The sequence below is a fragment of the Eulemur rufifrons genome, chromosome 17 (assembly GCF_041146395.1).
Source record: "Eulemur rufifrons isolate Redbay chromosome 17, OSU_ERuf_1, whole genome shotgun sequence".
In the NCBI taxonomy this organism is placed as follows: domain Eukaryota; kingdom Metazoa; phylum Chordata; class Mammalia; order Primates; family Lemuridae; genus Eulemur; species Eulemur rufifrons.
Window position 1 is genome coordinate 64659305 of NC_090999.1, and position 12930 is coordinate 64672234.

At 34.4% G+C, this 12930-nt stretch overlaps 1 protein-coding gene across 3 annotated transcripts in view; it reads right to left on the reverse strand.

Annotated features, from left to right (window-relative positions):
* KIAA0825 (KIAA0825 ortholog) overlaps positions 1-12930 on the reverse strand; it is a 368374-nt gene that overhangs the window by 300306 nt on the left and 55138 nt on the right. For all 3 annotated transcript variants that reach the window (XM_069492483.1, XM_069492481.1, XM_069492482.1), the window contains 2 exons: positions 4112-4280; positions 62-731 (listed from right to left, as the gene is read on the reverse strand). In XM_069492483.1, coding sequence (XP_069348584.1) covers positions 62-731; positions 4112-4280 — 839 coding nt within the window. The remainder of the gene's footprint in view (positions 1-61; positions 732-4111; positions 4281-12930) is intronic.

The following is a 12930-nucleotide window of genomic DNA, read 5'->3' on the forward strand; positions in this document are numbered from 1 at the left end:
AGAAAATTAAAAGTATCAAAGGCTTAAGTTAAACCAAACAAAAATTTTAAATGTCACTAACCCAAAGCATGCACTGCTCCTCTATGCTTGCTGGAGCTCTTGCTTGCTTTAACCACACGGATGGCGTTTTCTTTGAACTGCAGCTCACAAAAATTTTCAAGAAATTTTGCCATTTCTTCTGTAACAGTATCCAGGTAAGTTTCTTTAATGAATTTCACTGTTGAAGATGGAGCTAAAATTTCATAGAGTACATTAAAATCCTCTTTTAGCATTGAGTATAACTTAAGCATTGTGCTTTGACATCCATGAACTATTATGTCTAAATTTGAATCTCTGCTGTAAGAAGGAAAAAAGTTCTGCAGAAGTTTAGCCAACAGTTTATTCTGTATGTTTTGGTACTTGATTATAACATCCGATTCTGGATAAAGAAACAAGAGTTGTTGTAAGCATTGATTTTTCAGTAATATTTTTTGCTGTGAATTGTTTATTTCATTATAGCTTTGTAACTTCCTCACTAAGAAGCGTCGAAGATGCAGTCTTATATCATCCCATATGGATTTTGCATCCATAGAGGAATGATCTTCAACAGAATGAAGAGAAGTCCTAGAGAGGAAATGGAAAGATGTTCCACTTAGCATCGATGGGAATGAAACGCTGCTCTGGCAGGAGAGATCCCAAAGTAAATCAAGTATCATTTCTTCTTGATTTTGTTCATTCTTCAACAAATCTTGCTAATAAAAGTAAATTATAACATTAGAAATGGTTAACTCCAAGTGTAACAGGAAAAAGTGATTTCTACTATATAAAATTCTATTCTACTCTATAAAATTTCATAATAATTTATTTCAATTTAGAATCAATACTATTATGCTCCTCAAGATTTTTTTGCATTTGAAATGTAATTAATTCGGACATTTTAGAATGCTAGCTTTTATGGTCTGTTAAATTTCGTAAAGCCCACCTGATTACCTTTTCAATTAGATTTTTAGATATATAGCTTTTAGCTCTCATTATTATCCAGCCCAGATATAACCCAAGCTATATGACAGAAGCAGCTTAAAAATTCTAAATACAAATCTATAGTAAAACATTGATTGAAATGTATTCCTAAAACGAAATAAATTCAAGATTATGACCCTAATTAATTCCTGGTAGACAACTTTCATGCCTGAATGAGTATACTTATTATTATAAAACCCCAAATGAACATACAATGCTTTAAAATCATTCTAGAATAGAGTGGAGATCTTTAAATATAGTATGTGCCTAGAGGTTACTAATAGCTACCATCCTGAGAAATAAAATTTAATATATTGAAAGATTTCAACTTTCATTTAAATTCCTTTTTAAGAACCATGTGGGGCCGGGCGCGGTGGCTCACGCCTGTAATCCTAGCACTCTGGGAGGCCGAGGCGGGTGGATCCCTCAAGGTCAGGAGTTCGAGACCAGCCTGAGCAAGAGCGAGACCCCGTCTCTACTAAAAATAGAAAGAAATTATCTGGACAACTAAAATATATATAGAAAAAATTAGCCGGGCATGGTAGCACATGCCTGTAGTCCCAGCTACTCGGGAGGCTGAGGCAGTAGGATCGCTTAAGCCCAGGAGTTTGAGGTTGCTGTGAGCTAGGCTGATGCCATGGCACTCACTCTAGCCAGGGCAACAAAGCGACACTCTGTCTCAAAAAAAAAAAAGAACCATGTGAAGAAAGATTTTACTTTAAAAATTAATCTGAGAATATTTCAGTTTTCTCCAAAGAAATAACTAACTCAAAAGGGAAAAAGATACTATCATTCCCCAAAAGATGATATGAAATGATTCCTTTACACTTGCTGTCCTGACAAAAAACAACGGTGGGCATAATTACGAATAATAAGGGACAAAAAAATTACTTTTTTCTCGGACTTTGAATTACAAACACAGTCTCCTTACATGCTGACTTTCCTAATTATGTCCATTTTCAGCCAATACTGAAATTAGTTTATATTCTCTAAGCAGAAACAAGCTGATTACAAGAGATATAGAAGCAAAGTCCGAGTGGCACAAAATCAGGCTGGCTTTGAAATTTCTTATTGACAAAGATACCACAGACATTATGTGTGATTGAGAATTATGAACAACTACTAAAAAAATTCCAGGAATTTACGCTCAGTCATTCTAAATACTGCAATGTATAATTTAATGTTCTATTTGTAATAAATAATTATACTCAATATGACATAATATTTTATTATATAAAAAGCATTTTTACATATATTGTCTGGTTTATTCATAATGAGAAATTTTGACATAAATTTTTAAAGACCCAATTTACAGATAAAAATACTAAAGTGAAGCATGCTTCAGTGAATTTCCAAAGGTCACATACAATAAAGGACAGAACCAGGAATGGATCCCTGGCTTCATTCTCTTCATCTGTATTCTTTCTACTATACTCTAGAGAGCCACAGAGTGCATGTGACCTTTCTGTAGCTTCTTTCTCTCTCCTCTCCCTCTATTTAGGTCTTTTGATACTTCTGGAAAAGAAATGTCCTTAGATAGAGTCCAGGACAAGTCAGCATTCTGGTAAATTCTATAAGGCAAATGAGTCAGGTTGGTGCCTCAGCCTTGGGTTTCTTTAAGTCAGTCAATAACCGCCAATTTTTCATCAAACAAAGAAAAATAGATTACAGAGGTTTAAAACATGTGTTTAGTATTATTGCTTAAATTTTGAAAATAACTTCAGTATAATTGCCATAATTAGGACCTCTGTTTCTTATTTAAATAGCTAGATAATTAATAAAAATTTTTCTATGAAAAAAATAGATACATGAAAAATGCCATCAAGATTGACATTTTTAGCATGTAGAAACTTGATAATAAGGTCATTTTAATCTGGATCTGTTTTAATAATGTGGTTCCTTCCTTAAAACAACATGATCAATTATGTAAAAAAACCTAGGTCTGGAACAAGCCTATCAGTCTACTGAATTTGAGCAAAACTAAGGCGGCCTTTGCCCTGCAGTGAATAGAGAATGACTTATGTGTGACAGATTAAAAGATAATTAAAAGCTTTTGCTTTTAATTAAATGTGAAAGCATTATTACATCAATATTAATGAAATTCAACACACATGGCTCTTAATAAAAATTAAAGGAATAACTATATCCATATTTATTCTTCAAGGCTCCACCTTCAGGATATAATGGGTGAGAGGATTTTCTTAAAAGAATAAGGCTTCAGGGCACATAGTCTTCCTTTCTCTTCTTTTTATTACTTTGTAAACATTAAAGAGACATCTGTAATAATAACAACAGCCAAAAACTATTTTCATCTGATTCTGTCATCCTAAGCCATCTACAACCTCAAGATATTTTCCACATCTGCCTTAGTCAATGTTTGATGTTTAGACAAAAACAGTGCCTTTTTTTCCTAAATTAAATTAAAACCATAGCTACAGAGATAGATACTGCTTTCTAACAATTGTGCTATTTCTCTGGGAATCTGTTTTTGCAAACTAGCCACCTTGTAAATACAAGTGCAATGAAATAACTATTCTTGTTGAAGGTTACAAAAACTTCTCTAGCATACAGGTGGTTAGTATCAAAGACTGACCAATGTAATAATTTTCCATCAATCTTGTACAACTATTGAGACAGATAAGAACTGAGTATGACTGCAGGTTGGGAATGCAGGGAATGGTAGCCAAAGCCACTTAATAGAATCGATGGGGAACATACTATGCTTAATAATGAGCATAAAGAAAATGGTTGTGAAGGGACACAAAATATAATGAATATGAACTTCTCTTGTAGACAGTTGTGGTATACATCAATACATTTTGTGGCACTGATATGGAATATATCATACCACAAATCATCCAGAAATTATAATATTTAAATCTCCATTTATATGAAATCTCTTTTGATTGATAAAAATCATAGTAAAAAATAAAACCAGCTCACTGGATTCTATTGAAAATATAAGAACAAAATAAAACAAAACCACAAACTCCTAGATATATATGGTTACTAAAATAAATATTTATATATAGAAATTGAATGAATTGTATTCCCTGTTCACCCATTCCACTCCATTATAAAACAAAGATTCTTTTTTTTTTTTTTTTTTTACCAGTGTTTTGAGGAATTTCATCATCTCTCCATGGGGAATGGAAGGTGACTTAGATGTATTATAATTATAGTTAGTTAGCCATTCAAAGCAGTCAGTTGTTGTTTGCAGCTGCACATCTGGACACAGTTTGTTAACTTCAGACTGTATTTCTTTAATGCAATGTTCTATGCTATAAAAAAGAGAAGAAAAATTATTTTGGTAGGAAGTAGGTAATGGCTCCATCTCATAATATCACAGACCCTGAGGTTATATGTGGTACCTGGTTGGGTAATAACTTATAAAATTATAAAACATTCATATGATATGAAAATAATAACAAAGAGTCTATACATTTACAGTCATAGTTGAAAACTGAGAGTTCAAATTTTCTGGCAGTAAAAAATGCAATGGAGGAAATATAAAATATCTAGCTACTCAGGGATGAATTAGAAATTCTTTCATGTTGAAACAAAAATCATAGATGCAATGCAATAATGGCCCTCTTGTTAGGCAGTAGATGGGAAGCAGAGATAAAAACTCTCAATGACGGTAAAAATCAGAAACATACATTATCTACCAAGAGGCAAATATAAATTATGGAAAACTTCAATCAATGGAGTATTAAGAAGTCATAAGGCAGTTACAAAGACCTCGTAATTTTAAAAGCTGTAAAGGACACAAGCTGTACATACAATGTTACTAAAACTAAATATCTTTTCCTGCTATCCAACTCAACTCCAAAAAACAAAAATAAAAACATACTACAAAGTACAAATAAAAAAAAAGACTGGAAGGAAATGAAGCAAAGGGTTAATAGTAATTACATTTGGGTGATATGATATAAATAGTTAAGTTTTTAATTTTATTTTTCTATTTTTCTAAATGCTTACAAGGTATAGGATGAAATGTTTTACTTAACAAAAAAAAAAAAAGATAAACTAAGAACAGAGGAAAATATGTCCAATTAACTCTTATATATGTTTTAAAAATTCCATTCAAAGTAACCTTAGCTCTGATAAAAATGATAGATATACTATGTTATTTTAATTTCCATATACAATTCTGCACATTCATGGTTATAAATCTTTGTGGAGTAAACTAGTGACCTTTAGCAGAGTGCCATCTGAAGAGCCACGTGGACATGACATATTACTACCACCTGATGGCAGCATATCTAAACTTCAAGAAAGCTTATAAACAGGCAAATTCCTTTGAAACTGAATCCCCTTACCCAAAATTGACAGCTACACATTTGTCTCTTAATAGTATTAAGAAAGATTTGTTACTACAAGGTAAAGTTACTGTTTTGAAAATATAATTGCTATTAATTATAGGCTCCATATGATAGAACCAGGTAGGTTTTAGAAACCAAGCTCTGATTATTAAAATTCATGACATATGAAAGACTCTTCAAAATTCATCAGGTGTGGGTTGCCTATAAAATGTACACTATAAAAGTTTAAGCTTTTCAGACTTCTGAGCATGAGTGAATTCAAACTAAATTACCTTGAAACAAATACATTCTGAGAATCAAAGAGCCTTTTCATGAAAACAAAGAACTTAAAAGAAAAACAATACCTCCTTTGGCCACAAGCCACTCAATTTCCTGAAGTCTTATTCAGAAATACCAGTTCTAATTCTGACAAGAGATTGGCATGTATTTTCTTAACGTAAGCACTTCTATGGACTGAGAAATACAATGCCCTGACTAAGCATATACCTTGACTCTAGGGAATCCTTATCAAAGGTTTTTATTATAGCATCCTCATGTGTCTCATTCAATGAAACCAAATAGATTACAGCAATGTGAATTGGAAAGTCTCAGCAGTTAGTCTACCTAAATCTGTTTCAATCAGGACTCAGATTTTAGGCTAACCTGTAACATCTGAATCTGGGTCAAGGCCAATAACTACAATTTATAAATAGGGTAAGGCCCTTAGTGGGCTAGATATTTTAGTAATTTGTCCAAACACTGACAAAGAAATCAGAGAGTTGCATTTCAGGAGACCTCCCTCATTGATACAAACTAAGGTAGTCCAGTTTACTTTTAAAATCACTTTGTCACAAATTTTAAAACGTCATAACTCATTATGCATATCTGATTTTGTTTTTAGTTGGACAAATATCTTATTGTTCTGCTGTTCACCACTGTCCATATATCTTACTCTAAAAATTTAATCATTTAAAGTCTAGAGAATTCTTGTCCAATTATTATACAAAAGAAATATTTTCAAAGTTTAAGATATCAGTTTGGTATGTAATCTGACAATTTATCTTCTTTAGTTGAGGTCAAACTTAAATTAAAAATTAATTTCCAACATTTAAAAGGTAACATTTTCAAATATTTTTCGAATATTGCTGACGGGGATGGTAATCTGGGGTTGGAAGAATTCTATGTATTATTAGAATTAGATGATGTGAGATGTTAGTCTAGGTTTTCTGAAATAACATGGTACTTGTCTTTATTTTAGTTTAAGTATCTTCTGTTTAACTTAAGTTGATTTGAATTTTCTTTAGAAGCAAAGTCAGTCATGAAAAAATAACCAAGGTAATTCAACAAATGGAAATCTAATTAGCACATTTATTGTTAGGCCCCAAACAGGAGGGCAAAATGTAAAGAGTCTAAAAATAGTAGTAGACTTTATTCCCTAAATAGTTTAAATCCCCTAATTTACCATAGTTGTTGGCTTAGCAAGGACTTTTTAAAAACATATTCTTAGCCTTATTTGTAAAATTAAAACCATTGGAAATACCTAAATGTCCATCAACAGGAAAATATTTAAATGATTGAATAGTTCATTTGGTGGAAAAGAGCCATGAAAATATATGAAGTAGGAATACATTTATCTACATGAATGAATATAACGAATATAATATTGTGGAAAAAAGGTGCAACTGAACACACACACAGTATGATACTATCCATACAATAGCTTGAAAACATGCCATATAATCCTATATATTGTTCAGGATTATAAACATAGGTAGTAAAAGTAAAAGGAAATGCACCACAATGACCAACATCACCCTCTAGCAGGGTGGGGATGGAAGCAGGATGAGACTGGGGAGAGGTAAAGGGAGCTTAGCTGTACTAGTAATATTTTATTTCTTAAACTGGACGGTGGGCACACGAGTATTTATCATAGTACTCTTTATGCCTTTTCATATGTCTCAACATTTCTTAATAAATTTGAACCCCAATGTGGAGCTTTAATTATAATGACTTTAAATTATCTAAGTTAATGATGTGTGCAAGTGGGTATATTACTGAGAGGCTGTGTATAAATCAATTTATAAACCATTTTTAAAATGCAATATGGAATATGTTTTTTAAAAGGATATCTATGGTAATTTTCTCATTCAACATTCACTCCTAGATTCCTTGACTGTAAAAATTGCTTATTGAATGAAGACATTATATTTGATAAACATTAGCTGAATACTGAATATGTGGCTGGCACTGTGATATATACTAGGGATTCAAACATGAATAAGACATCATCCCACCCCTAAAGGAATTCTGTCTAGTGAGAGAGATAGACCTGTAAATAAATAACTACAATACAGTAAGACTTGATCAGAGGCGTGTACAATGTGCTAAGAGAGTACATAGGAGGAAGCCACTAAAAGTACTTATGGGAAGTGTAAAAAGGCTTCTCCTTGTATAAGAAGGGATTATATGCAAGGATATTGTTGGCTTAAGAAAATTTATGGAATCACTGGACTTCAAATTCCTTGACACCTGACCCCTCAGAATTCAGTGCTCATCATTTAACCTCCCTGCCATCTCACTTTAAAACTATATTTATTTAGATAATAAAAAATTTATTTTTATGGCCAGAACTACATACATGCATGTATGTATATGTATATGTGTATGTGCATATGTATATATGTACTATCTGACTTACAAAAAATTGAGATGTCCTACAATTAAATAGACCACATTAAGTAATAACAGCTCCCCAAGAGCTGATTAACACTGGGCTGGTATAGTTGGGGATAGGAAAAAAAATTGAGAAAAAGAAAAGAGAGTAAGTATGACATGAAATCTTGAAACTTAAGCTTATTATAAAAGCTCTTACATGATTTAAGACAGTCTTTATTATCTAGCCACAAAATAGTTAAAAATAAAAAAGGTAGGTTCCATTGGTAAAAATTATGAGAACTTTTTTAATGTAAAGGTTGTAGAAAACACATACGTGTGCTTTCATCCTTTAAATGTTAGAATTTTTTTTTTTTATTTTTATTTCCTAAATCAGGGTGGAGGTGTCATGGCAGAGTTTAAACATTATTTTTATAGTATGGGATACAATAGATATTACCATAGATATCGAAACATTAAATAAAATTTTAGAAAGCTTTTATATTTTTGATGCTCTTGCTTCTACTTTTTACCCATAATGTAAGTTTGGTTTAAGGAAAAGTCTTTTCAACTCTGTTGCATTTACATTTGAATTCTCTTACATTTCTGTGTTTTTTGTGTTTAAAAGCACAAATAGTTATGAGGTACATAGAATTTTCTAGTTTTTAGATAAGCCCAATTTATCTAACTAGATTACTAAAATTCCTTGGAATTAACAGGTAATTATAATAATATAGGGAAGATGGCTGACGTATCAAAATTAGTATGTAATTAAACTATAAGCCATGAATTGAAAACTTATTTTCCTGAGACAAAGACATTTCTGGATAATATTTTTTAAAAGGTCAAAAAAAGTATTCCTGAGAAAACTACTTCATTGGCTAAAAAGTGTAAGAAATTTAACATTTATGCTGAACTGTTTTCTATTTCAAAGAAGGCTTAGTCACTTTAAAAAGCTGTAACTATACTTTTAGGAAAAAACACCCTTGACACCAAATCCTGTTAACATTATCTCTTTAAATTTTTCTTATATGTATCCCTTCCTTTTCAGTCCTTTTGTGAAAGATTTGGCTAAGGCCCTTATCATCTCTCCTTTGGACTATATATTAATAGCCTCCTAAGCGTCCTATCCATTGTAAACCCATCCATTATTAATATGCCAGCCCAATATTAATCACCTCTTCAGAATTTACTCTGAAGAACACAGTGTGAAAAAAAAAAAAACTTCAGCATCAGGGCCCTCTGTTGATTTGTTGCTTTATAACACCAATCCCACCACAAAAGTTCAGAGAGGCTCTTGTACAGTCCAGATTGCTTCAAGAAAGTGCAGACCCAGCGTAGGCCTGTGTCAACCTAAAAAGTCTAAAGCACTTTCAAAAGAGTCAACTAATTGTGAAATACTCCCCAGAATTCCTGTCAATGGCAGACTAGTACAGGCAGGACCAGAGTGAGCTGGTACTCACAAGAGTGAGCCTGGCATTATATGCCAACACACAGTTAGAGCTCTTCTTTTCTCTCCTAAATTTATATCTGACTTGGATCACTTTTCATAAACTGTAGTAATGGGAGCACGACAGAAGTGGCACAGGGCTATGTTAATAATATCAAGAGAATTTTCCAGAAATGTTCTATAGGAATATAAGGACTTTGCAATTTAATACCCCTGACAAAAGAATAAGTAAATGTGCTTGCTTTTTTTTTTTTTTTTTTAATCCATGGAGGCTTATCCAGTAATTTCAGCATAACTTACTAAAGTCAGAATGTGTTTTATCCCAATAAAACCATACAAACTGAAATCAGGATAAGAAAAGTAGGGAGGTCTGCACCAGCATTTACTCTGTGCCAATTCCTTTGATTCTCTGCCTAAGAAAGAGATAGGAAAAAAGAGAGGCAAGAGCATATGTAATAAAGAGAATCAGAAGAGACCTGGGCACACATCTAGTCTACATCTTGATCACCTATTGTCCTGATAAAACCAATCATTAAACCGGAACACAGATTTGACTAGAAGTTACAAAATGAGGGTTTTAATAAAACCTGTGCTCAGGGTGTGAGGAGGTAGGTCATACAGCATACATCGTTATATGCTGCGCATGGGAGAGAAGACACTTGCAGCACTGCTGGAGAACAATTTTGTAACAGCTAATTGTACAACTTCTAAGAACTATTTCATAGATAAAACCTCATAAGGATGGAAGGACACACTCATGCTTGCGTGTACAGTAATAGCAGAAAGACTGCAAACAATATAAATGCTCACAAAGAGAGAACTGGCTTAACAAATTGTACACTCACACAAGTAAAATTTTTTAAAATAAGGTAGGATTATATGGAGACTTTAAAAAAATATACTAAGCAAAAAAAATCTATTCACAGAACATACATATAACTCCCATTTGTGAAAAAAATGTATTTTGTGGTACATACATGTATATGTACCGAAAAATTCTAGAAAGTTATACAATTTACCAATATGGGTTCCCTCTGAAGAATAAGACTAGGAGTGGGAGAATATTTCCTCATCTCTGCCCTTCCCTACTATTTAAAATTTTACCATGAGTATGTATTACTTTTATAAAAATACAAAATACTAAAAGAAAAGGAAAAATCCATTTGAAGACAGCTTCTCCTATTATGTTCCACTCACCTGATTTCACACTAGTTTAAGATAAAGCAAACACAACAGGTGTCTAACAAACATGCCTAACACATATTTATTGACTGTTCTAGCCCTGCAGTCCTCAATCCCGGGGGCCATAGACCAGTCCCGGTCAGTGGCCTGTTAGGGACCGGGCCACACAGCAGGAGGTGAACGGCAAGCAGCCAGTGAAGCTTCATCTATATTTATAGACTCTCCCCATTGCTGCCTGAGCTCCGCCTCCTGTCAGATCAATGGTGGCATCGGATTCTCATAGGAGCAGGAACACTACAGTAAACTATACATGCGAGGCATCTAGGTTGCGGCTCCTTATGAGAATCTAATGCCTGATGATTTGAGGTGGAACTGAGGCAGTGATGTTAGTGCTGGGGAGTGGCTGCAAATACAGATCATCATTAGCAGAGAGGTTTGACTGTATAATAAATGTAATGCGCTTGAATCATCCTCAAACCATCCCCCTCCCTCACCCTCATCGGTCCATGGAAAAATTGTCTTCCATGAAACCGGTCCCTGGTGCCAAAAAGGTTGGGGACTGCTGTTCTAGCCTACTATGTGCCAGGACTGTTTAAGACAGTGAAAAATACAGTGATAGACAATTAGTCTAGGCTCCTTTCCAGGGAAAGCTGATGGGGTTATGTTAATCTCCAGGCATCATCCAACAGGAAGGATGAGCCAACCATAGCAGTCACATCTGTTACCAGGGCTCTGGTCCTCTTAAAATGTTCTTGCCCTCAGAGCTAGGCCAGACCTTCCTGGGGCAGCCCAGGTTGTTACATCAGGAGTAGGGGCTTACTTCCGACTGGCATATTAACTAAGATCTTTTCTGGGAAATAGTGGCCCAACTATTGTTGGCTCAATCTCTTTATCAGGTCTAGATTTTCAGTGCAATACTATTCATACTTTTGTTATCATAACAGTTTAGAGATAGGTAGTCACTTGCTTCCCTTTTCTTATTTCCCATGGAAAGATAATTACCATAATATTCTTTAGGAATACCCTCAAACAACAATTCTTTATAGCCTTCTGCTTATTTGACGTAGAGTATATAAGGCTAACATGCTTAAAAATAAAAGCTATACTGCACTTTTAAAAAATGTCAAACACCTGAAGTGTACATATTACTTGAAAGAATCTCTTAACCATCACCTGATGGAGCTACTGACTCTGCATTTTACCCTACTCATGCCAGCCTCCTAAAGCAGAGGTCTAAGGAAAGCACTGAGCAATGCAGGATGATGGAGAAAGGAGCAAGGGCCACCATAGACATTCAAAATAATGTAGTTAATAGTGACAGAAAACGATGAAGAGAAAGTGTTTCAATAGGCCACCATTATGAAGAGAGGCACTTTTCTTCTTCCCACTCACCACCATCTCTATCTGTAAGCATCGCCGGACTTCATGTTGAGAGCTTCAGTGGGAAGGCTGGAGAAGTTTAAAAAGTAGGAAATATGAATGGAGCCGGGGAAAATTTAGGCTACTAAGCCACTGAGGCCCAGCATGCTGCCTACCTGGGTTGCATTTTTAAATCTAGGGAGGTTGGGGGTGCTGGAAGGCGCCCAGTCAGAGGAAACTGGAAAGTAGCTGTTTAGGTCTTACTCTGGGTTTAACAATAGATGGAGAAAGTGGCCCCTTTCAGGTTTCCTTCCCTGTGGCCTTGTCTTGCTCAGTAGGATGGGAGAAGAGGTAGGGATTTTTGTGAGGTAGAGCATAAGAGTAAACAAATCCCAAACTGAAGTACAAACATAGGAAATTACAAAAAGAAGCATATATTAATTTACACTCTCTCATTATTAAGTAAGTGCCAAATACTGCCAGAAATAATAATACATAACAAAGCCTTTGAAATGACTAATTTATATTTTATATAATTTGCTATGGCTATAAAATATTAATATATTAATATGTGTGTGTGAGTGTATCTACAATAGATGTGTGGCTCTACCATGAGAAGTCCAAGGTTGATGGATTATTTACAGATTTCTTTTGTTTACTTCTTCCAGACATGTAGCCATCATGTAGAAAACTCTAAAGATACTTTGTAGGCCGGGCGCGGTGGCTCACGCCTGTAATCCTAGCACTCTGGGAGGCCGAGGTGGGCGGATCGTTTGAGCTCAGGAGTTCGAGACCAGCCTGAGCAAGAGCGAGACCCCATCTCTACTAAAAATAGAAAGAAATTATATGGACAGCTAAAAATATATATAGAAAAAATTAGCCGGGCATGGTGGTGCATGCCTGTAGTCCCAGCTACTTGGGAGGCTGAGACAGGAGGATCCCTTGAGCTCAGGAGTTTGAGGTTGCTGTGAGCTAGGCTGACGC